General features: G+C 43.4%; 1 protein-coding gene across 1 annotated transcript in view; it reads left to right on the forward strand.

Moving 5' to 3' along the window:
* Positions 1-3,520: 3,520 nt before the first annotated feature.
* Positions 3,521-26,487, forward strand: part of CCN4 (cellular communication network factor 4) — a 33,592-nt gene continuing 10,625 nt past the window's right edge. Inside the window, exon 1 of the mRNA XM_058833016.1 lies at positions 3,521-3,753. Coding sequence (XP_058688999.1) covers positions 3,706-3,753 — 48 coding nt within the window. The 5' untranslated portion in view covers positions 3,521-3,705. The remainder of the gene's footprint in view (positions 3,754-26,487) is intronic.

A 26,487-nucleotide genomic window follows, 5' to 3' on the forward strand; every position in this document is an offset into this window, starting at 1 on the left:
AGAATCAGAGCTAGCTTGAACTGGGACCTGCTGCCTGTTTCCTGTTCACTGGATGGCTGTAGAGTGATGGGTAGTAGCATTCACAGATATAATGTCCATGGAAAGAGATAAAAGTCATAAAATTATTACATTCAAATTCCCAAAAAACAATTTTACACTGGGAATTAACAGCAATGTGGCTTCCTTGTTTTATTAAAGAGTCAGCAGTGATTTATGGAACTTTTGCATATTTATATGCTGGAAGAAAGTGCTGAATTCTCATCAGCCAAGCAGACATTGGCAGAAAGATGAAACCAGCAAACTCAGACTGAAATATGGCACAAATGTTTAATAGTGAATGTAACTGAACTCATCAAAACATGAAGTGGATTTTCCATCATTTGAAGATCTTAAGTCTAAGTCTTTGAATTAGACAGAGAAGTGTCTTTAGAGCCTTCATTTACTGGGGTCAGTACAAGACTACCCAGGATCAAGCCAGGATGACCCAGGATTGCAGCGATCTCTTTTAGCATTGTCATCCTTAGAGGGACCTGAGAGCTCATAGAAGCCCAGGTTTGGGCTGCTGCTATAAAAGAGCTCAACAAGAGCCAAAATTTCCTTGTGATCTGGGATTTAATGGACTCACATTAAACCCAGACACACCTGTAAGTGCCCCAGTGTGCCATATCCACAGAGGAATCACGATCAGAAAGGCTGCTCAGGCACTGGGATGTCTCAGCACCCCTGCCCTGGGGTCCCAGTCCTTGGGCCCTGTCTTGTCCAAGCTAGGACAGAGTGTCTGGTTTATGATAACATGACAAACCTCTCAAACCAGCTGGGGTGGGCTGTGGAGCTTCAAACAGCCAGATCAAACATCTCAAGGACTTCATCCTTGCTGACACACTTGACCACAGCATTTTCTAAGGAATTCACTGAGGCAATGAAATATGCTGAGGAAATAGTCAAAGAGAGGGAGATAACCAAAGTTTTTTTGAGAAAAAGCCCAAACCAACACAATGCCATTTTTATGTCATTTCTAAAATGCTTTTTCCCATGATGTTGCAGTCTGAGATATCATAGGAGTTTTAAACTCTTGTTCCTCCTTCATTTGGAAAATTACTTTTGCTAGACCTGCTATCATGGCTCTTTCATCTCCAAGTCAGCAATCACAATTTGTATGAAATATTAGCTCTCAGGTTTACATCTGAGCCTTTTTCTCTATGCTAATCCAAATAGTTTCACTTTTTCTTTTTTTTTACAAAAAAACCCAAAAAACAACAACAACAAAAAAACTTATTTCACCTAGTTCAGGGGAACTGAACTCTCAAAATGCTACTTTCACAAAGTATTAGAGGTTTGGGCCCCAAAGTCTGGCACCCAGTAGTTTGCACAGGCAGATGAACATCACCTGGATGACATCAATTTAGCAGGGTTTGTTCTACATTCCCCAGCAGAATATCAACAGTGTACAAGGAAGGATGTGCTGGTGACAGCAGGGTGAGAGAGAAATACTGAAATAGAAAAAGCTGGAATGAACAAACAGGAGGAAGTGAGGGAAAAAGGGGGAGGATATAGAGGAGGGAGAATAGACACAGTTCTGGAGGAACTGGACAGAAAACACAGCCCTGAGCCTGGTCTTCGGGGTTGTGTGTCCTGGGAAGGGGCTGTGGTAGGGATAAAGGTGCTGGAGGAAGAAGATGGCTTGTGGAAGTTCCTTCAGTTCACATTTAATCACATTTAAAAATAAATTAACTTGTCACACAAACAAACTGATCATTTAGAGCTCCCTGGTCCAGCTGGTGTGAAACCATTAAACTGCCCATGTCACATCACACAGCATGAAAGGATAGACTTTGCTGTGTGACCAGAAGTTACTGGAGCAGATTTCTCACCCTCCCCATCCACTGCCAGCCCCAGCCTTGAGCATTCAGCTGTGCCAAGACCTTGGAACAAACCCCACACAGCACCAGATACCCAGAGGGCTAGGATAGAATCAGAATAGTTTGGGTAGGAAGGGACTTTAAAGATCAGCTAGTTCCAACCCCCTCCTGTAGGCAGGGACATCTTCCACTTAACCAGGTTGCTCAGAGTCATTGAGGACCAGAGCCCCTGGTCTTGAACACTTCCAGGGACAAGGAATTCACAGTTTCACAGGAGAACTTGTTCCAATCTCTCACAGTTCTCACAGGAAAGGATTTTTTTCCTAATACCTAACCTAAATCTAGCTTGTCTCAGCATAAAGATATTTCTCCTTGCCCAGTCACTACGTGAAGGCCAAAGGACCCTGCCCTGCTCTCTTGGAGCCCCTTTACACACTGGAAAGTGCTGAAAGGTCTTCTTGGTGCCTTCTCCAGGTTGAAGAACTCCAACTCTCAGCCCTTCCTCACAGAAGAGATTCTCCATCCCTGCTCATCTTAGTGGCCTCCTCTGGACTCACTCCAGCAGCTCCATGTCCTTATGTGGATGGTTGCTTTGGGTGAGGGGCTGGGAGTGGCCCATCCCAACCCAGCCTGGCACACCTGAGTTCCAGGTGGTAACCAAAGAAGAACTGAGCAGAAGTTAAGGGCACATCATTGTTCTAGTCTGGCCATCAGAGTGATTCACCCACCCATCACTGCCCAGCCTGTCATGTCAAGAGGAAAGGTTTGCCTATTTTTAAATTTACCTTGACATTTATTTTAGCCCCTGAATAAATTCTTGCATTTAAGACCTCAGAAGCTGTTTAACAGGGTTTTCCTTCCCTTTGCTAGCACTCATTTTCCTTATAATATTCTGTTTCAGTTTAAGGATGAAAGAGAATTAAATTCTTTCAAATTCAGATTTTGTATGGTTGGGGAAAAAACTATACCTGTGCCTAAGTAAAAGGAGAAAAATACATCAGACATTCCTCAGCTAAAATCAGAGCATACATTAGCAGGGATAGAAGTGATCAGAGAGCTTAGGATGAGGTTTGAATTCAGGGTGGGATTTGCACTCCCATGTACCTGTACAATATTTGTCATGCCCACTGCTGGCACAGGATAGAAGTGTAACTGGGCCCAGGGCTGATGCACGCTCCTAAACGCTGAAATCACGGAAGGGATGTGTGGCATGGCAGGGGAATCCTGTGATCTAGGGTTGCTCTGTAAAGAGGGGAGTCCCAAAGGAGTTGTCAGATTGCTTCCCACAGGGTGTGCAGCACAAATGTCCTTTTGCTCTTCAAATGAAGTCACTCTTTTTAAAAACCAAATAAATCAAACATCTGTGAATAATTGTATACGTGTCATGGCATTGATTGTAGCCAGGAAAGCCTGATCAAACACTTCTTGCTGTATTAGCTACACTGCAAGAGTCTGAGCCCCTTCAGCAGCATGAGGGATGAGCTCTGAGCCTTTCGGAGCTGCGCTAAAATCGCAGCGTGTTGGACCCCGGCGCTGCAGCTTTCCCTTTAAGAGCCCTTTGGCTCACGGCGATGCACTGAAATGCGGGAGGTGGGACAACACCACACACAAAAATGAAGAAGTGAAGGCAGGAAAAGTTTCTCCAGAGGAAAAATGCAGGGCTTGTCCTTCACCGTGACGTCAGATCTGTCTTTAATAAAATCCCCAAAGAGCCAAGAGAAAAAGGCAGAGTGCCTAGGCTAGGTTGCCAGTTCAGGATTGCTCCGCATTCCCCAAAGTGGTGTTTTTGTTCAAATCGGCTCTAAATCTGGGTTCAATCAAATGTATTTAATCCCGGCTTCCAGGGATGAGGTGGCTTTTGCCCTGGATTCTAGCAGCAAGCAGCATTTTGCAGGTGAGTTTGGAAACTGCCGGGGAGACCTGTCCTCTGCAAACACACTTGGGTTTAATGCGGGGTGGGCTGGAGAGCCGGGCGCGGTGCATGTGGGAAGGTGGGCACTGGAAAGGTTCGGGAGGTGTGAGAGCAGGAGAGGAAGGGGGAAAAGAAAAAGGGGAAAGGAAAGGGGAAAGGAAAAAGGGGAAAGGAAAAAGGGGAAAGGAAAGGGGAAAGGAAAGGGGAAAGGAAAGGAGAAAATGAAAAAGGAAAAGATGCAGAAGAGTCAGAGTTGAGCTCTTCTCAGCATCCAGGCAGATCAGCACAGAAAACTATAGGGTTTTTTCCTTTGCATTGTTACTCTTTGTGCCATGGAGCAAAGAAAGGATGAGGAGACGGCGCGATGCTGCCTGAGCAGCGCTGCTGAGGCTGGCAGGGCACCGGCACGGAGGGGAAAGGGCAGGTTCCGAACGGCGGAGGTGCCCGGGAGTGCCGGGACCGAGGTGAAGCCGTGACGGGACCGGGACCGGACCGGGACCGGGTGGCGGAGGTGCCGCCGCCGCTCCCGCAGGTGGAGCCGCCCCCGGGAAGGAGGAGGGCAAGATCCCCCTCCGAGCTCCACGCAGCAGCAGCCGCTTTCCTCCCCCTCCTCTCAGCAAAAACCGGTCCGGGGAAGCCGCTTATTCCCCAAAGGTGCCGGAGTTTTGCTTTGCTTTTCCCGGTGCGTGCCCGCAGCTCGGGTGGAATTGCCGGGGGAGCGGGCTGGAGTGGGAGCAGCCGTGGGAAGCGGCGAGGCTCCCACGGGAGGAGCGGCGCCTGTGCTCGGAGGGTGAGCGCTGCCCCAGCCCCGGAGCCCCCGCTGCACCAGCGGCTCAGGGAGCCCCGGCAGTGAGAGCGATTTTAGAGCCCTTTTCGGGCTACCCGGCTTGAGGTGGGGTGTTCCCCTAAAAGTGTGTCTGAGCATCCCAGTGCTCGGAGCGGGGTGACACCAGCTGCCCTGCACGGCGGATTTTGCGTGCTGGCATCGTCGTGTTTTGTGAGATACAGCGACACTTGAAAGCAGGAAAGCAGCACGGCTGGTGCGGCGCACCAGGCACACCTGTGTGACAGCAGATGGCACAGAGATAAGTTCTGCATGGATGCTGATAACAGGGCCTCTTCTCTGAAATAAAACACACCGCAAAACTGACAATCAACAAACTGCACCTCTTGCGCTCCTGCGGGAAGTTGGTTCTTACCACAGCTGATTTTTTGTTCAGCAAGAGAAAAAATCAAAGGGACGGAGGTGCCCCCATCCCCCAAATACTGTCACTAAAGGAGATCTGTGTGAGCCTTGTAAATTGTGCAGTGGTTGTCCTTGGTTCCCTTGGCATCAAAGATTTTTGAAAAAAACCTGCTGTGGCTTGAAAATCTGTGTGAGTGCATGCAGGCTGGTGCTTGCTGAGGGGGTGGGCAAGTGAGTGCAATCCAGATATTGCTAGCAGCATGTTTGGTCTAAAGTGTATCTAAAAAGAGTTAAAAACAGTATTAAAAAATAGCCTTAAAAATCTCCTGGGTCTCAGCAGTTCCAGCTCAGGCTCTCCCTTGAACAGAGCAGGTGAAGCTGCTCCTTGGACACCATCACCTGAACACACCCATGGGGCTGGAACTTGGAAGGCTTTGCTTAGAAACCACTGAGTGGGGATAATTTCTCCCCAGTAATGAACTTATCTGGACTCTCTCCATGCCTGAACTGGGATGCAATGAGGGATTGGTAGGCTGATGAAAAGCAGGTTTGTGTTTGTCATATGTAAGGGAGTGGGGAAACAGGGATGAAAATAGTGTACAGCAGGGATCAGTGAGAGGGGGTGGGAAGAGCATCTGAGAGGGAGTATTAGCCTATGTAGTATTTAAAGGACTTTTGGGAGCAGAGAAGGCTTAGTTTGGTCTGATTAAGGGTGCTGTATGAAGAAACAAGGAATACTGAAATGATTTTGGGATATTGTGAGTATTTAGCTGGCGTGGCCACCCTGCTCATGAGATATTTTAATTAATTCACAAGAGTCATAACAGATGAATCCTGGTCAGGCTTCAACACTGCCCCTCCTCATCATCCATAGTATTTGTCTTTGCTGGCATAATCACAACAGTAATAGAGCTCTTTCTAGCTCTGCAGAGACATCCATGGAGTGGTAGCAGCAGGCAGGTCACTGTGCACATTGTGCAAAGCCCTGTGGTCTCCCTGGAGACTTCTCACTCTTCACGTGTAGGAAGAGCTATGGACAGAAGAAGATGTTCCACTGGGAAAGAAGAGAGTTGATCCTCTGGGTTAGATATCATATTGTTCCAGGGAGAAAGGCAGAGGAGATAACATAGGAATGTCAGGCAGGTCTCAAAGGCATTTCAGAAGGCAGATCTCAGGTTCTGCATCCCCTAGTAATGTTTGAAACTACAAGCAGTTATTGAGTTCTTAAAGAGTTTTATCATCAGGGGTTTTTATTAGGGCAAAACTGCACAGGTGATGGGCTTGTGAAGAAAAAAATAACTGAACATAGCTGGAATTTTAGGCATAAGCTTTGAAAAATTTCTTGAAATATGGTTTGTTGTTTTTTTTTTTGACATAGATATAAGGACAGAGACCATGGGAGCCTAAATCCCTTCAACAGGCTGAGATTCCTCAGTGCCTGAGTCATTTTTGCAGCAAGGCCTTAAAAACTGGATGCATTGGCTGCTTTTAGTATTGCACATTGAGGAGTCCTGATGACTCAGAAGTGTGAGACCACTTATTCAGAAAGGACAAAATGTCCTAAACCAGGGTGATGATTAAAGAGACTGTTCTGCACTTTGAAGAAAATTAGTAGGAGCTTAAGAAGTTTCTAAAACATTTGAAGTTGAGGAATGGGTGGTGTGTGGAACTGACAATCCAAAATAAAAGATAATAAGGTGAATGCAAACTTGCAGACTTCTCAAACAGAGAAAGAAGGCAAAGAATCAAGTTGTTCTTCACCACATCTACTAGTAGGCAGGTATTGATTTATCTGATGTGATGGCAGTCATGGTGCACAAACACAAAGCTTTTGGCTTTGATGGGTGGGAAGGAGGAGAGGGATGCTCAAAGATGGTTTTATTTGGCACCATCTCCTTTCTGGACACCTACTTCACTACATAGTGACTGATAATGACCCAGGCTCAGGGATGCCTCAGGCTGTGTGTTAAGAACCACAAAGTGTTCTTTTTCCTTCTTTTATGAGATTTATCTTACAGATATAAAGCCAATAATTTAATCTTGAAAATACTTGGATTTGGTAGCAGGAAAAAAATGTTAAATTTCCTTGGGCTTTTCCAGGAAAAAACATATTCTGACCAAACATGAACAAAAAAACCAAAGCAAAGCAAAACAAAAACTGGATTTAGATAGATAAAGAAAAGTGACACGTTTATTCTTCCCTGCAAAAATCCCATGGCTCTCCAGGGAGGGTGAGCAGAGGTTTACCTGTTAAGTGCTTCTTAACAGAAGGCTTCTGGTTTGCACCAGGGCTAATGGTGCACAAATAATCTCAGGCAGCAGAGGTTCAAAGGTGCTGTGCCTTGTCCTTCTCACTATTCCCTCTTGCTTGACAACATCTGGTTACCAGAGATAGAATGGATACACTTCTCTACAGAAGGGCTCTTATCCTACACTTCCATAAATTGTAGATGACAATTAAAATTGCTCTGGTTATAGCAGCTGAAGATTCAGCTATGAAAATTAACATCTTGAGGCTTGAAGCTGGCAGACACAGCTCCCATGGGTATGGCTGTATTGTGCACAGGGCCTTCCCAAAGCTGATCTTTCATTTGGCAGTCCCTCCTCACACTTCCAACTGCAGAATGAAATCATTGCTAAGGCAACATCCTGAAGGTAGCACTGAATGTTCTTCACACGGATCAGAGGCCCACACCCAAGTCTATTTCTGATGAAAATGCTTCCTAAGTACACACACACACACACATATACACAAACACAGAGTTTCTGCTGAGAAGCAGAACCTGATGCATTTTCTTTCATGATTTCTCCTATAAGTGTCTGATTTTGCTTTGGTAGTGTGAAACAATATCTTTTCCAGCATCAACCACAACAGAGCTGTGGACAGGGATTGGCTTCCTCACCCTCTTCACAGCTGTGCCACTGCCTGTTTATGTCCCCTGAGCAGGTCCTGTCCCCACACTGCAGCAGTTCTGCCTTCAGGTGAGGCTTCTCCAGGAGAAGGCATTAGTTAAAAGTGGCAGCTGTGGATTTTAGCAAAAGTGTGAGATTTATATGGTGATTCTGTGTGTCTGTCCTTTCAAAGACTCAGGCACATTTACTTTCTCCTTCCTTCCCCAGGTGCTATGGTCAAAAATTTCAGAAGTCCTCTATATTAATATGGGACATTTGTCTTCTTCAGAAACTCTGGACTCCCATGTTAGGATGTTAGGAGTTGCTTTAACATCTTGCCAGGGCTCAGCTTACTGAGAACTGCTCTTTTTGGATGTCTCAGTGTCCCAGAGGGGTCTTGAGCATTCCTGTCTGGACAGCCCTGGCTCTCATGCATGAATGGAATTGAAGCTGTTTATAAACCCAAGAAATAATATCATGTATGTGAACCTTGGCAGCTGTGGCCTTGCAGAAGCTGGACACCCACAGCTTCAGCTGAAGATACATTTGAATATTGAACCTGACAGTGTCTCATGGTGTGGACCAGAAAGCAGTGTGAAATTTTACTCAGTCTTTCAGATTTGTCAGTAGGGGGTTTGGGTAGGTAACCTGGATTAAATTGTTCCTCCTGCTTCCCCCTTTGCTCTCATGATATAGTTCAAGCATCCTCATTCTTATGGTCCTTTTCTTAGAAGCACAATCTTCCCTTTCTGTTGAGTAGAAACATTGACTGGTAGTTGATAGGCCCAAAGAAATTCTACTTTCCTTTCTGTGTTCTGATGTCCACCAAGTTGGATTGGTCTTCCAGCACCCAATTTCCCCATCATTCCCTCTCCATGTGTTGTGCCACCCAACTTTGGGGCAAATTTGGGTTTGCTGTGTCCTGAGGTGAGCTGTCTTCAGCTTCCCACTGCTGCAGGTTGGCAGGAGATCACAGATCTGATTTTTACAGATGTGTTGCAGAGTCAAAGGACTCTGTCTGCTGCTTCAGGAGCTCTGTGCAGGTATCCTCCAGTGCTGCTCTGAGTTTCCTAGCTATGGGTGAGGATCACAGGTTCTCCTACAGCCTGGTGGTCTCCCAGCTTTGGGATGCACCTCTGCTGGTGCTCTGTTATTTATTGCATCCATACTGAAACCTTATGTGTGCTCTGACATCCTGGGTGAAGCTTCTGGAGTCCTTGTAATCCCACATATCCTCTCACAGACTGCTGCTGGGTTTTGTAAACCTTGCATCTGGCTAGGTGTGGGAAAGTAAAAGGGAAAAAGGGCATTTTTACCTCTGTGGGTGACAACCACTGGCTCCTGTCCCACAAGTAAATATTCTCGTGGTTGGGCAAGGAAAGGAGAGCCTTTAGGCTGAAACAGCTGTGGAAGAAGATAACACTTAAGCTGAGCTTTGTGGCACAACTCAGATAATGAATTTCTAATACTTGGGCTGGTAATACATTCCAGGACTGTGTGGTCATCTCAGTTCCTCTTCTCTTTCTCAATAGCTCCCACGTTGTTCTTCTGTTTTATTAGTCTGGGTCTGTCATTCCACTTAACCTATAAAGCAAACGAGAGATGAGCAAGCTGGAAAGCCAAGTTTCATGAAATCCAGGATGGTGTGCAGTGAGCCCAAAAGGAAACCTGAGAGCTATTTGCAGAAATAATTGAGGGCTCATCCACGGAGCGTTATGAGTCACCTGGATCCTGATGTTGCTGGACATCTGCACAGTTAAGTCTTTGCTGCCATGGAGCAATTCCAGCACTGCAAAAGGACCTTATCCTATGAGCTTGCCTTGCAAATTCACAGGATTTCCTAGAAAAAAATATCTCATGCTTGGTGATGGGAAGGAGCAGCAAGATCTCTTGGTCCAGACTTTCATTGACACTCAGATGTACAAAACTCTCAATACCTGGTAGTGCATGGCTGCTTTTATACCTTTTGCCTAGAACTGAAATTCCTTCTACTCATCTTAAAGTAATTTTGCCCTTTCTCTTCCAAACATATTGAAATAATCTCCAGTGAAAGGCTTTCAGCTAGATGTGATGGATTGGTTTTATTATTACATCTCTAACATGCAACTGTGTAGCTTGACTCAGTATTTACATTAGATTCTGAAATATGTAAATATCTTGTGTGGTCATAGAATTATAGAATGGTTTAGGTGGGACAGGACTTTTAAAGGTCATATTGTCCAACCCTGCTGCAATGAGCAGGAGCATCTTCAGTGCAACCAGGCTGCTCAGAGCCCTTCAGCCTGCCCTTCAACCACCACCTTTCTGGACAACCAGTGCCAGTGTTCAACCACCATTCCAAAAATCTTCCTTATGTTTAACCCATATTGACCATCCTTCAGTTTAACACCATTACCCATTGCACCCTTGCAGTATCTGTATATAAGGAAAAGAACACAGTAAAGACAGGAGTAGTAACCAACTTTGTAATTCTGTACAATACCTGACAGAAAATCAGCCTGACACGATACCTGACAGAAAATATGCCACCAGGAACAGTGCAGCCTACACAGGCTTCACACCTTTGACCAAAATTGCTCTGAATGACTCAGACTATCATTATTAAACATTTCTTTTTTATTTTCATTAGAAGGTAGCAATAATTTATAGCTCCATGAACTGTCCCACTTTCCCTTTTCTAGAATTTGTAAATGCAACTCACACTTTAATTTCCAAGTGGCTTAAATGTTTTGATTCATTCCATGCTCCAGCAGTTTTCCACGCTACAATCAGGCTTTCTTTTTGTTGTTTTCTTACTGAAGCTTTTTGAGTTACAAGTGATGGCAGGATGGGTAGGGGGTTGTTTTTTCCTCTTGCTGAAGTTTCCTCTTCTCCACACACATATCCTTGGCCTGTAAAAAGTAGAAAATAGAGAAAAATAGTGGAGCATGGCTTTGCTGAAACACAGCTTGGTGCCTTTTGGGGACAACACTAATCACCCAAAGCAATGACTCTGGTGAACTTGTTTTATCATGTAGGGACCAGCCTTCTTGCACTGGGTGAGCAATAATATATCAGGGCTCTGCAGAGAGATTGGGGACTTCCACAGAAAGTGCCATGACTATCCTATAGCATCTCCTGGCTGTGCTCTACACCCCTGTGCCATTATCACTGCCATGCCTGATGTGTCCTTGGCATTCTCACAGCTGTGGGTACATGAGGTCACTCTGGATCTGAGGTTTTTGGACTTGCAAATCCTCCTTTCTGGTTTTTATATATATACTGGTCCACCAGTATATTCCTGGATGCATGTGATGACCAGGCAGGCTATAGCTCACATCTTTGATCACCAACATGTATCAACTGTGACAAAAGGAACTCTGTATCTGGGCTGAGAAGGAGGCAAAGACATTGAATCCATACGGGGGGAATTAAGTTCTCCTCTGAATGGCTGGCACGTGTTCCTGGCTGCCCCCAGGCTACCAGTTCCCTGGGTTTAGACTAACAGTTGGGTCATTTTAGCTGTTTAGCAAGGAAGGATCAAACCACAAAAACTGCAGCCAGTGCTAAGAATCTGCAAGTGGATTACGCTATAGAACTCTTTGGTTACATTTTAATAAGGGGGGAAAAAAGGGTAGAAAACAATAATTAGGAAAATATCCAGGTTGCATTAACTAGTTTGGCCATTCAGCAGGTGATTTATTGATAAGCACTGCTGGCAGTATTTCCTGCTAGATCTTGAACTTACAGGTCTGGATCATACCCACAGCATCTGTGTGTGGGCTGATAAACGTTTATGTAAGAGAATGAGGGCAAATTCTTTTGTCTCCTTTCTGTGAGTTTTATTTTCACATTTGACCCTAGCAGTTAAATATAAAATGACATCCCTGCTATTTAACACTGCAGTTCATTTGTGTAGACTGTTCATTATTAGTTTTCACTGTTCTAGTAGAGTCCCAGGGGCACATTTTTAAAATTACATTTATTTGAACATTTCTATGAGGGCACAGCAGTCTGTGAGCCTGACAAAGGGGTCATAGGTAGTGGAACTCTGGAGGTTGCTTGACGTATATTTCCAGACTTTGCATCAAAACCTGTTCTAATTTTGCTCAGTGCACCGGGGTTCCCCACAGAGGTGGTGTAATTCTGCTTATGAAGGCTGGTGAATTCCTTGCCCACCAAAGCTGCCTGGGTGTGGGTGAGCTCCCAGTTTTGTGGTGGAACAATGCATTACATGCCTAGTTTCAGGCTCAATAAGATGTTTCTGCTTTTTAAAGATGAAATGCTTAATTCTGTGTGGTTTACATATGTGTGTGTGTGTGTGTGTATATATAAAAAGTACATTTATGCATATACTCACCCCCCACTCCCTTAGTAATTTTTTAGTTTGTGTGAGTTTTTCCATACACATCATACAGAGTCTGCTTGCACTTGAGATGTTTGTGCCATGCTTTTCACTGTTTCTCCCTTTCCCAGCTCTATTAAAATGCCTGCCAGATTATCATCTTGGGAGGCTGGAGTATTTGATTAGAGGGGTAAATGGATACTACAGCAGCAAAGCTGAGATTCCTTTAAAACCTCTGTATCCTCAATAACTGCAACATTTTATAGCGCAATTATTAAATAATTGAATTTGTTTCATTCCCTTGTGACTATACGACTATAAAGAGGTTGATCGTGGTTTCATTGCTCACCCTCTGACATACAGGGGAAACTTCCTTAGGAGAACTGCCTCTGCAGTGGGAGCTGACAGGATATAAATAAATATCCTGGTTTAACACCTCCCGTCCCCTCCCCTTAGGCTCCTCAGTGCGGTGTTTCTGGTACCTGCGGTGTCCGTGGAGCATCCTCGGCCCAGGGGATGCTCGGGAGGAGCCGGGCTCTGTGCTGAGAGCATCATTTGTGCACCAACACTGCCCTCGCGTGTCGGGGCTGTGGGACACACAAATGTTAATAACCATAATTAACAATTAGCGATTCATCTCTACCCTCCGAGAGACGAAGGGCACAGCTGGTGTCCTCCTCTCTGGCTGCAAGCAGCAGCGTTAACTCTTTAAGGGCTGAGATGTCGCCGCTTTCCACGCTGCCATTGTTTGGGGCGGGGAAGCGGCAGCAATAGCCTGGCCTGAGCAAAGTCCTATTTTGCTTTTCTTTGTTTTCTTTTGTGTTATGCCATTCATTGTGTCGGAAGGTCTCTGGATCACAAAGAGGATTTTTGTCACCTCCTTGGTTTAGCCCTGGGACTCAGCAGTATCGGAGTTGCCTTCAAGCAATTGGGAATCGTGTGAAAGGCCCATTTCATCACCTTGCACAGATCCATCGAGCTACAATGCTGATCATTGCTGCTGTGTGGGATTTGAAGCTGTTGGAGAGGTGAAAGAGTTCTGCCTTTTTTCAGGCATCAGGTGCATGTGAGGGTTGAAAGCCAAGCGCTGAGAAACTGGCTTTGCTGAGCTGAGAGCTCCTGAGAGGCAGCTCAGTGGAAAGATTTCTTTGTTGCATCCACTGAGAGCTCAGTGACTTCATTTACTAGCTGTGTGTAGGAAGAGAGAGCATGGCATGGTTACAGTACAGGAACAAGAAATCTAACTGCTATTTCTGGCTCTGACACAGATATCCTCTCTGCCTTTGGGGCACTCACTTCACCTCTGGGGCCCCAGATTAGAACGGGATCATTTAATAATATCACCCTCATGAAAGTTGCCTCCTTCCACCATGAGTAACCCCTCCTAGAAACAGAATGTGACATGCTCTTCTTGCTTGTGCATGTGATGTGTGTGCACTCCAAGTTGGAGAGCTGATGCCTTTAAGTATACCAGCCTTCATATTTAATTATTATACCAGTTTTTTAGGTTCATTCTCTGGCATGTCTTTTTACCAAAGCACTGAATTTCAATTCTGTTTCCAATGACCTTGGGATTCGGGGGATTAATTCTCCAGCTCAATTAATCCTTCTTCTATATTTATAATTTCACTCCTTTTCTTTTTTTCCTAGTGAATTTGTGCCAGGAAGTGTTCTCTTTTCCTTACTTGTAGTTTCCACTGTATTTAATTCAAAAGCTATGGTTTTGCCCCCAAAGTCTCATAAAAGTCAAGGCCTCTCTCTGTTTTCTTACTTCCACTTTTGCAATGTGTCAGCTTTTGTTAGGAATGGGAGGGAAGGTACAGCTGCTTTTTGGGTCTTTCTGTTGTGTATTAAAAGAGGATCTGAGCTTCAAGCATATCTGGAATAAAGTCTGTAGTGCAAAGCCCAGGCTGGCTCAAGAGCTGGCTCTGACTTCTTCTCCCTCATTCCCACTGCACAAATTTGTTCTTTTTGCTGTTTCTGGGCCAGATCTTCAGGAGCAGCCTGTTCTCCCTGTTCAGGGACTCATCACCCTCACATCCTTCTCTTTCATCGCACATGGGACAAGAGGCTGCCCGTCGCCATCACTCTGCTGACTGCTCCTCCAGTGCAGTTCTCACTAAAAATGAAAAAAAAATTATCCCTTAGAAAAATGGTTTGGCTCAGCCCATCTCCCAGGCCTCACATGGGAGACATATCCGGGTGATCCTCTCTCCAAGCTCCCTTTGGCTGTGTGTCCCTGCAGGTTTCTCATCCTTGCTGCTCTGCTCAGCTGCTGCTCTGGGCAGCCAAAGCGTGGCTGAGAGAGCCCCTGGTGTTGTCCTGTCAGCACCAGGGACTCTTTACCTGCCAGGGCCACAGTGTGGGGCTGCCAAGGTGGACAAACCCCAGTCAGTGACCTCGGGGGCTGGGCACCCACAGCCCCTCACCTCGGCGTGGGCTCCTGGCTCAGGACTGGCACAGCGCAATGGCCCCGTGAGCTGACACGAGGGCTTAACCTGCTTTATCCAAGCCTTGCATGCCAAATGTTCTCAGCCAAGTGCTGCTGATTTTCAGAAAGGGAAAGAGTTCTTTTCCTAGCCATGAGCTAACAGCCAAGAGAAGGAACTTTCCTGTGCCAGGTCTGCTGAATTTTAAATGTGAGCTCTATGGAAATCCAGACCAACACGGACCAGATGTGGAGAAATTTCCCATGACAAAGTAAGGAAACTTTACAAATTTGAGAGAACATCAAGGTGAAAATTTTGAATCTGAATTCAAGGTTTTCTTTAAAGAATGCTATAAAGTAGCCAAACTATTAAAAAGAGATTTCCCTTAAACCTGAGATGCAGAGACGATCTCAGAACATCTGTTGGTGAGAACTTCCTCATGAACCCCAGTTCACTGCTTAGGAAGCACTGTTTTGGAATAAAACCATTCTTTTATTTCCTTCTCACGAATGTTGAATAAATTTTTCTGAGATATTTGAATAGCAAACATTCTGAATTATCTTAATGTTATGAACCTGCTTCCTCCTGGCAGTTGCCCTGGATTTTCAGCCTCTGCCTGTGGAAATCCACAGTGCTTTTTGGTATTTTTAAAATCTCATAATATTTTGTGATTGTCTTATTTCCCTTTGATGCTGTTAAAGTTTAAGACAGTTTTTTTTGTTTGGTTGCAATTTTTTATGTGTTTGTTGTTGTTGTTGTTGTTTGTTTTTGGTTTTTTGTTTATTTGTTTTAGGGCTTTTTTGGTCAATCTATGTGGATTATTTGATGCTGTTAAAATATATGACATTAAATGATACATCACCATTTGCCCCGAGTTGAGTAATTAGCTGAAATAAAACCCCCAAATAAACAGGATGTGTATCTAAATTCCTCTTAATAATTGAAAATAAGGTAAAGATGTAGCAGAGTGAATGTGAACGCAGGCATCGTCTCTCCAGAGCCACTACCAAGAGGGCAGTATCTGTTTTCTCTTCTGACCTGGGGGGTTAATAGCTGTGGGCTCTGTGAGCATGGGTCTCTAAAAGTCAGCATTAAACTCCCCCCCCAACCACCACACAGTTTGAAGCAGACTTTAAATTATTAGTTCTTGGCTTGCAAAATGAGTGTATTTGGAAAAATAAAATATTGTTCCTTCTCATTTTGCCTCAGTCTCTTTGTAACAGGTTGGCTTGCTTGTGTTTCTGTGGTTTGTTTTTTCTAATAAAAGAGAATGAGTAGGAAGGACGCTCCAAGTGCTGTGTAACAAAATTTGAGGTTTTTTTACTCATCTCCTGATAAAAATGCAAATGCACTTCCTGCCATTTTTGTAGAGTTCTGATGAGCTGTAACAGAAATTGGGGGTGGGGAAAGAGGGGGAACAGGAAGAAAAGTCCTTTTGTATTACAGTTAAAATGATGAATTCAACCGTTTTCTTGGAAAGCTAATGGGAACTCTTGTAGGGTCAGGAACCTGAGACAGATCCACACCAATGTTCTAACATCTCTATTTTTCTCTACTTTGTGTCTGAGTTTTATATTGAAAACAATGAGAGTTGGATACTCCTCTGGGACTGGGAGCTTGGCTGAAGGAATTGAGAAATAAGGAATTGAAATTATAACTTTTTAAGGTTATTCAACCATGGAGAGTAGGGGAGAGAGGAGAAAAGTGGCCTGGAGACCAGGCAAAATGTGGGGATGTATGCTGAGAGATGGACAGAGGTCTGCTCCACAGCACCTTGGCTGTTTCTGGCTCAGCTCCACCCAAGGTCCTGTCAGTCATCTTCATGCCAGTAATTCCCATCATGGGAGACTTTCTTGAGCCTTGAATAGGCTTTATGTCTTTGTGGTGGGCTGGAGATTGGATGCTGCTGCTGGTGAGTGCTGTACCAGCACACTGGAACCTGTCCTCTCCTTCTCTGTCCTCTGTTACTGCAGGCTTTGCACACTTGTTGTCTTTCTTTTCTCTGTTAAATCTCCACTCTTAATCTCCTCAGTAGGTTTGAGAAAGAAAAGGACAAGTTTAAAAATGCACTTCTGACTCCAGATTCCGTTTCCTGTTGATACAGCTGTTTTTCCTACTGGATGGCTCTGTAAACACACAGTTTAACCCCTGCAGTTATGTTCCTTCAGCATCACCAGGTTCATTCCTTGAAGGAAATTTCCTACTTTGCTTGCCCAGAGTATCCTTTCTTTTTTTCTCCTTCTTTTTGCACATCCCCACACATCACACATCCTGCTGTAGCTTAACACTTCATTCAAAAGGAACAGGACTTCCTCTTGCTGTTGGTGAAAACACTTCTGTCCTTCACAGTCCCCACTTTGTCATGTTGCTTCTGTGGAAGGGAAATAATTACGTGTTCTAAGTTTAATCCACAGTAATTGAAATAATTTAATTCCCTGGCAAGAGCACCAGCAGAAAACCAATGTACCAGAATTCTGCAAAGAGAATTTTTAGTGCATGAGATGAAAAAGTGTCTAGTAGACCTCAGCTTGGGATAAATCACACTCCAGGGGTGTTTCAGCCCTTCATACCAGAACAAAATCTTCACCTGTGTCTGTTTTCATTCTGGGTCTGCACACTATTTAATAGATGGCATTGGAAGTATCACACCCTATTTAATTGATGGCATTGACATCATACTCATTGGTGAGGACCAGGTTGCATCTGACTGTGCCATCCTGAGTGAAACCTCTCTGCTACTGGAGCTACAGGCATATCCAGCCAGAGGAATATGCTGGCTGCCAGATCATTCTGGAAAAACCCCTTGTTTCTAAGGTACATTTCTCAAAGGTGCTCAGCTGTGGTGTTTCACCATATTTGAACTCTTCCAGACACATCTGAAAGTCATAATCAGAAAAATTAGTATACTAAAAGCTGAATAGGGATATTTCTATGGGTGAGTGGATAGAAATTTGTTCCTCCCAGGCACAGCACCAGCAAAGCCCTGTGGTTATAGCCCTTGGAGCAGCTCTGGGTTTCCTGCCTCTCCCTGTCCATACTGATATCTTCATAGGGAACCCTCGGGATCTCCCTCAGCTGCATTCATTGCCTTCTCCCTGGCAGCTGCGTGTTTCTCCATGGTCTGGGCAGTTCTCAATCTTCAGAGTTTCTTCCTTGTAGCAGAAGAATTGTTATCACTCCTGTTCTGCAGGCACAGAGAGATTAAAGCTGAGTTCAAATAACAAAGTCATGCCCTACTCTTCCAATGTAGAGTTAATGTTCTCTACCTTTGGCTGCATTACAATCAGACATTTTATGTGGAGTTGTCAAGTCTCCTGCGAGGTCAATGCAATGATCTCCTCTGCATTTAGCAGAGAGGGACCCAGGGTTTGCACCCAGCAGCTGTGAATGCAGCTCCTTGCTCAGAAAAGCTCAGGAGAGTGGGTGGGTTTTGACAAATAATTTCACCAGTGCCTAAGAGCCCAGTGATTGACTGAGTGTTTCACAAGTGTGGCTACTAATTATAATCAAACCTGAAATGTTCTACAGCACTGCACAGAGAGCTAGTGACTTGCTCCAGCACATTTTTGGAGCCAAAATGCTCATACATTTGACTGCCAGGGGATTTATTTGTGGACTAGATCAAATTAATTTGTCTGTACAAATTGTTTGACTTGTATTAGTATAGATATTCTTTTAAGGCATTGATATTTTAGTCATGCTGTTCTGCCTGTCATTTATAATTTGTAGTGACTATGACAAGAGATGCGCCCATGTGCAATAACCATGTGGCTTTGTGGTCTACATTAGAAAAGGAATTTCTTTTTTGTAGTCTTATTTGTAACTATGTCTTACTGTATGGGCATCTCCAGGTCCCAATCAAAACTGATTTCCTCCCTTTCTCCTCCTCTCTCTAGCTCTGTCTCTCCAGCTGAAAGATTTCAACTTAGAAAAGAGAAAGCTTTAAGGTGGAGTCGTTGTGGCCTTTTTTACTTATAAAAGCAGCTTATTTAAAGAGAGAGAGACTTTTTACATGGGCAGATATTGACAGGACAAGGGGAAACAGTTTTAAATCAGAAGAAGAGACATTTACATTAGATATTAGGAAGAAATCCTTTACTGTGAAGGTGGTAAGGCACTGACACAGTTGACCAGAGAAGTTTTGGACACACCGTCCCTGGAAGTATTCAAGACCAGGCTGGATGGGGCTTTGAGGACCTGGTCTAGTGTATTCTTGCCTTTTCTGGGGGAAATCTGGTCAGATATCCTCTTGGATGTGTAAGAAATGAGTAGCTTTTACATTCAGAGTGAAGAAATCTGTTTATTTTCTGCCTTTAATGGGATAAATTGACCATCAAATGACTGTGTGCCCCAAAACTTTTCCCTCCTGATGGGCTTCTCTTGAAAACAGATTTTCTTTTCCTTTCTTAAAGAAAAAGTGGAGGTTGGCTTGCTTGTGGTTGGACTTGTAGCTTACATGGAGTTTATAACAGTATTAAGAAAATTAGTAATATGTAAAAACAATTCATGTTTTTACATATCTGATTAGATGCTCTCTTGGAAATGCAATGCTGACGTTGATTTCTAGCAGGATCCTCAGGTAGGTTAAAGTCTGTTATGAAGAGCTCATCTGTCTCAGATTGGTGCCAGCTTTAAGGGATAAGTTTAATCCTAGATGTCATTCAGTCTGTGGGTTTCTGAAGCCCTTTTGCATATCTCTTAATTCAGGTACTGTACAGCATTTCACACCTGACCACTGCTGAGACTGAGCTGAGCAGCTGGGTAAGAATATCACTTGATCTGTTTTCCTAGATTTTGAAGAAAGAGGATGCTTCTTTCCGACATTGTCGGTTTTGGTAGACTACAAACTGCCTGTGCAGGCTTGTCACTTGTAACAGATCATAAAAAACTGAGCACAGGGTTGTCTTGGATCTGGTATATCTGGTGATGAGTACATTGAGTATCTGAAATTCAAAGTCTCCTCCTTTCTGCTTACAAAACCTGTATTCCAATCTATTTCAGTATCTCAACTACCATCTAGAAAAGTTAACAAATTACAGATTTTTTAGTGTTCCTTTCCATCCTCATAGCTTTAGGCCTAATGCTCTTTGATATCATCATTGGGAAAGGTCATTGTGTACATGTTTTGGCACATAATGTCTCTGCTCCACATGTTGAGCTAGTAAATTTCTTCAGATAGGCTGGGCTTGTTCCAGGGATTTAGGCAGATAAGCTCAGCAAAGCTTGGGAAAAGCAGGCCTCTAGCTAATCACTGTGCTCCTGATAAATGATCTCACCATAAAATTGGCAAGGTTGTTTGTGCTGATCTCAGTTTAACTTCTAATATGAGCTTACAGCAATTCATCATTTCCCTAGCTCATGGACCACCCTGTGTCTGGCTTGCTGCCTACCTGCTGTGCATGGGCCCAGGCTCCCTTCCCACCATGGTCTTCTGTACCTTTGATCTCATGTCGTGCTTGCAGCTACATTCATACTGAATTTACTGCTTTTATTTAAAAGCCTATTTTTGCATGTGTGTTGTTGTTTTGTAGATTTTTTCCTTTTCAAGTCAGAAGAGAAGATACTCAGAAGGCTTGTGTTAGCATTCTGCTGCTTGCTCCTCTTTTTAGGCATCAGGTGCCACTGCTGCAAAGGACTTCAGATTTCCTTTGGAGAACCTTTCCTGCACATTCTAAAGCACAGTGACGAAATACATAATTAAATCTGTTGGGGGGATTTTAAGAGGTAGTTGTTTGACATTGGTAATCTGTGATATGGCTAACAGCTTGATACCAGCTTTAGGAAGAAAACCGATTAGGAAGAAAATGTCTCCTCAGGGAATTCTCTACTTCAGTTCCTCGAGGATATGATTTAAAGCAGCATCTGCTCTGTGCTGTGTATTGTTTCATATTTTTCTTCAGATCCCTGAACTGAAGATTGTTTAGACGTGTGTCTGAGTGAATAATTTCACACATAGTATAGAGAAATGTCATGGGAACACTGTCTGGGATTCGGAAAGAGGCAAAAGGGGCTTACATGGTGTCCCACCCTTCAAAGAAAGGGGAGAACCCAAGATTCTTGGGTGTTCATGTTGGAAAACAATGACAAAAGTCAAAGGGTCCATGAAAATTGACAAAGTATTGTTGGTAAATTACTCACTTTGCATGGAATTGGTATAAGTTAGTCCCTGTTCTCCTAGTGTAAGCACATGGCAGTGGGGTTTGGGTGGAGAGATAGGGTGATAGAGAAAAGAGAGAGATTGTGTTAAAGAAGGGGAGAGAGAGAAAAAGGAAGAGAGGAGGGAAGAGAGACATCGCCAATCCTGGTGATCCATCTGATAGGCTGTCCAGGTTCCCAGGGGCACACACACCAGGGCTTCATGGGGATACTATTTTATTGATAAATCTTCCCTGCCCTGGAGATAAGTTTCTCATTTTCTGTGGAAATTATTTAGCATGCACAGACAGTCTTGACTTTTCAGGAAGTGGGTCAGAGGGTTTTGGGGGTATTTAGTGGTCTTGATTCACCCTACAGTCCATGCCTGTTCCTCAGCCTCCTCCTTGCCCCTGTGCTGTACTGCATTGTGTAAATCTCCAGGAGCCAGAACAGGGACATTTATCCCAGAAATGCCCTGTCTCTACCTGCCTATGGTACATAGGCCATGGTGCTGTTTCTGTCCTGCTGTCAGTGTGATCAGATGCCCCCAGAGGGTGATGGGGGAAGAGGTAGAAGGTGTTCAGTTCCCCTTTTCCTCTTTGTGACAACCTGGGCACTCCAGTTACTTCATGTTTATGGTTTGTCCCTCACCCTGCCTTAACCGTGTCATATATATGGCTTTAACTCAGAGGGGGTTTTGTGGTTTGTCTTCTGTGTAAATCTCTTTTTCCTCTGCACCCTCAGTGTGATGACAACACTCATTCAGTTCCCAGATATCTTAGCACTGCCATGGTCCTGTTTTCAGGGATTTCCAGATGCCTGGTGATTTGTCAGAACATCATTCAAACCTCTTGCAGTCTGGATGCATCTTTAAGTCATGTTTACCTTCTTTAATTTAAGTACTATTCCATTTGATCTTTGGAATTTAATCTGTTTTTTTCTCAGAGGAACTCATGGTGGGGGATATCTGCTGAATTTTCACAATACAGATGTGAAAGTATCACAAGCTGAGCTGAGCTGTGGTGGAGACCAAGGTGCAAGTCTTTCTTGTCCTCGCAAGCACAGCACGGCAATCATGTGGATGGAGTTTGCCATTGCTAGTACTTAGAATTGCACTCTTGCCATTATTCTTTCCCCCTGCTTGGTGTAAGATAAAATCTGATGATACTCCTCTCCCTCTCCGTGTTTCTCCGCTTTCCTGGTTTGGTTTTCTAGAAAGAGCCACAGGCACTAGTTAAAGTCTGGGTGAACATTTGGATTCCATGATTCTGTGAAGAGAAGCTGCTTTCCTCACAGAAGTGTGGCCAGACAACACCCAGATCAGGGGACCATGCACTGTGCTTTGGATGCCTTTGCTTCAAATGTACAACTGCTGCTTCACTGACGCTTTTGCACACACAGAACCAGCTCACTGCAGATGCTACAAGAGACTTTTTCCATGATTTTGCCTGGCAGAGGGTGAGATAACACATACCTCTTCAAGCTGGATCATAATGTTCTGAATTAGTTTCAGGTCCTCCTCAAGTATGTAGAAGTCTGGCATCTTCTATTGGTCCTAGGAATAATGCTGACCTATAACTTCAGTCTGTATTCTCTGTCTAGCAGATCTCATAACATTCTATGAGCCACCCTTACCAAAATATACCACACTTGGCCCCAAAGTATCCTTTTGTGATGGGACTCTATATCTGGAAATGCTGCTGTTTATTCAGACAAGTTTTAGGCTCCATCTGTTTTTTACTTAACCACAGGGATGTAGATGCGCAAAGACTGCTCATCTTTCATTGAGAGTCTTGAGGGGGCTCTGATATAATGATACAACACTGTATTAAATGGCAGCTATGTTTTTTGGATGAAGCCATGCACACCATGTGTTCCAAAGGGGCCATTAAAGTAGCAGTAGCAGCAGCTTCTTTTTCCTTCTGTTATCTTGAAATCTTCTAGCTACAAAACCAGATTTATGGTATGTTTCCTGTTATCAAAGAAGATAATAATAATCTGTCAAATAGCTTTTGTTTGGGTGGGCTTATGATAGGAGATGGGATAGGTCCTGAAAAATAGAATTGTTTTGTCTGCATTATATGCACCGTTTAACAAATAGATCATCTTTTATTCCCTGAGCCAGAAGCAGAGTTTAGGAGGCAGAAGGCAGAAGTGAATTGGGGAAGGTGCCTTGCAGGTGGTTTGGGTTTGAAGGTATTTTCCACATGTGGATTTGGCAGGGTGTGCATGCACAGGCTGCCAGGAATGCCTCTGGAGGTCTGAGTGCATCACCTGAGGATGGGGAATCCAGAGCCTCCCTGGACAGCCTGTCCTGCTGGTGCATTGCTCTGCTAGTAACGAAGCTGTGTTCAGAATCTCCCCAGCTTTATTTTGTGGCTTCTCCCCATTGTTTTACCCTCTGCTACCACTGGGCAGAGTGGACTGAGAGCAGCCCAGCCCCCTCAGTGTCTTCTCCTTTTGGTTTCTGACCATCTTGGCTGCCATGCTCTAGACTGAAATTTCCCAGATACACCATTTGAAGTGAGGGTTCAAGACGGTAGTCCAGGAAATTAATTGATCTACTGATATCTCACCAAGACCAGATTCTTTTCCATATTGCATCTAAATAAACTTATTAGCATAACAAAATTTAGCATTGCAAAATGAGACCACTTAATGTGAATTTCAAGGAAGAAGAAACTTTGATAGCTGGAAAATAAAGTGACCAACTCAAAAACTCCGAGCTAGAGAGAAATAGTTGTGGAAACTTGATATGGAGGGAAAATTGCTATTTAAGGGAAATAGGGATGCATGACTTCATATGTTATTTAGCAGCTCCAGGGAAGAGCAGATATTAGGCAAAGCAAATTGTTTCATATTAGAGAATTTAAATAACATTGAGATTTAAAAACGAAAAGTTGTTTTAAGTCAAAATGCTCTGCATTGGAATAGAAACAGAAAATTCAGGATACTTGAAAATGCAGATTTATATTTTTATTTTAAAAAATATGAAAACTAAGATAGTTTTGAAGAACTTAATAAAATCTGCACTGTTCTTGCCATGGGGAAAAAACCACCACAACCAAGCAAACAAATAAATGGAGATTTTTAATTTTTCTTTACTTTTTATGCACAGCATGAAAGAATGTCCCCAAGAGGGAAAGAAGATGAAAAGTATCTTCCTTTTGATTTCAAAGTTTTGACTGAAAGGGAGATAAGCAAATGCAGAGCAAGGCCACTTGTAAAGTAAAACCTCTGCCAAAGCAGTCTGCTCTTGTTTGGCAGCTGGAACTGATACTGGTTTTGCTACCCAACTTTTGGCTGATACAGCCATATCTTGTAAGTACAAGTTTTAGGATGGTTTCAGACTCTCATCTTGGATGGACCACATGCATTTTCCCTTTTCTAAAACTGAAGTCTGTCTGCTTGTACCTTCTGGAGACATTTCTCATTGGTGCTCCACATGTTCCCTGTTATTTTTCAGACTCCAGCTCAAGCTTGTTTCATGGGATGAGCTCATTGCAGCACAAGACATTAAAATGCTCATAAGGCACAGAAATTGTGCTGTTTAATATCTCTATTTGTGGAGTCAGTGGTGACAGTGTCAATTTGTTAATGATGCCCAAATGCTTTTAGGTCCTCCTGTTCTAAGTAAGTGCTTCTACTGGGGCAACAGTTATAAAACATCAGGTTGCTTTCCAACAGGGAAGTTTTCCCTCTGAATACTCCATGGAAAAATATGAAGAAAATGGGAGGTCACACTGAGTTTGCCAGTATAAGCAGTTTTTTGGCAAAGAGATGAATGTATGTAATCTTTACTCTGTAATTGTCTAAACTGAGTTAGAAAAGACTATTCCAAACATCTGTCCACATTCTTCCCACAGATACATTTCCCAAAATAAAGTTATGGGAAGCTTATTGCTCATCATTCACGGACCCACAGACATATAATGGTTGCTCACTGGGGATATTTTATTTTCTTAGGCTATTGAATGTTTTGCTTCATGCAGAATGTTCCTTTCTGCTCAACCTACCATGCACAGCAAGAATAAGTCCAGCTGGCACCTGATATCTTTAAAACTATCTTTTCTGGATTCAGAGTCTGTTATTTCACAATTTCTCCAGGAGATTTCATGTCTGGGATCAATTTTAATAAGATATCTAGAACCTTATGCATGGGGAAGTTGACCCCTGCATAATCATATTTTCCTCTGACCATTAAATTACGTGTCCTGCAGAATCTGATTTATATCTCTGTCCTGATGCTACTTGTCCCTAGCATTAGCTTGTGACAGTTTATGAGCATTCGTGGGGACTTAGGGATTTGTTGCAAGAGTTTAGCAGCGAGGAAGTCCTAATGGTACTGTGATTACTGCTGATCTCCCTGTAAGAACTGGCTCTCTGTTAACCCATCTGTTTTGGGTCTAATAATAATGCAAATATTCAGAAATATTCAGCACAGAAGTTTTAGCTGAGCAAAATCAAGACCCAACTTCTACCCTGAGGGCCTGATTTAAGCTCACTGATGTAAGCCAGGTCCTGTTTTACATTGCCATCTCTCTGACAAGCATTATGAGTTTTTAACTTCTGTCTGTTCTGGGATGAAACTAAGCAATCTTTATGCTTGCCCAGAAATACAACTGAGGGATGGAAGGTTATGTGGCTTTATTTAATAGATTCTATATATTCCATTTTGTCTTTTCATTTTTGAACTTATTTATTGAGCTGCAGGTGCTGTGTTCCCCTGGGAATGTGCTACATCAGGTCAGTGCTAGAAACTCTGGGAATGTGCATGAGTCTTCTGGGATGCCTTTAAAATAATTTTGGATAATGGGAATACTTAGGTTGGTTCCTGGAACTGGAATTGACTCTACAGGCATTTCTGCTTGTGCTGTCTCAGTAGTTCAGCCAGTAGGTGGAACCAGGGGAAAGCAGATGTCTGTTATGTACAAATGCTCAGCCCTTTTCAAGGAGATGCATCCCAAAGTGTCTGCATAAAATTGTGGTTTTAACTTCAGTGCTCTTGTTTAGAACAGTCAAACTCCAAATCTGGAGTTACATCTAAACAGAGACAGGATGATGTTGTCAGACCTTGTAGTACAGAAAATGTTTTAATAAAATTTCCTCACTAATAATTTTCACTTGTGAATATGTCAGAGACAGAGAACAGGATAATCCAGATCACATCCTATCCCTCCATCAACAACATCTGGCATTTGCTCAAAAGGGCAGTATCACAAATGTAGGTTAAAAATATTTCTTTAATGTATTCTACTGTGAGAAATTAAATGTAGTCCACCCAACAACATGTATCCTGTGAGATATAGCTTGGGCAGCTCTGACTGAAATAAAAATGTTTTCCTTTGAGTCTAAATTACCACCAAGGAGAAAACAGTGGAAGCTGATAAAGTACTAAGGTTTCTGCTACCATGGAACCACTTCTCCAGCTCTCTTGGCAGCCAGAGGAATCCAATTTAGAAGTCATCCTGTCTGAACATTTCCCATCAATAAACTGGAAAGGAAAAACAGGGGTAGCTTCACCCAACCTTCACCCAGCTGAGGAGAAAAATACTTGAAAGAAAAAGGGTTTAAGAGTAAGATCTTGCAGCACTGAAACAATAAAATCAATACACATGAATATATTTTTAAGCATCTGTAAAAGCCAGAAGTAAAGGAGTATATTGTGATGTTTTGCTGCTTTAATGCAAAGGTAGAGGCTTCTCATGTATTATGTAAAAGTGCTGCAATAAATCTGCCTAGCTTGTAGT

Source organism: Poecile atricapillus, chromosome 2 (assembly GCF_030490865.1).
Source record: "Poecile atricapillus isolate bPoeAtr1 chromosome 2, bPoeAtr1.hap1, whole genome shotgun sequence".
NCBI classification, from domain to species: Eukaryota; Metazoa; Chordata; class Aves; order Passeriformes; family Paridae; genus Poecile; species Poecile atricapillus.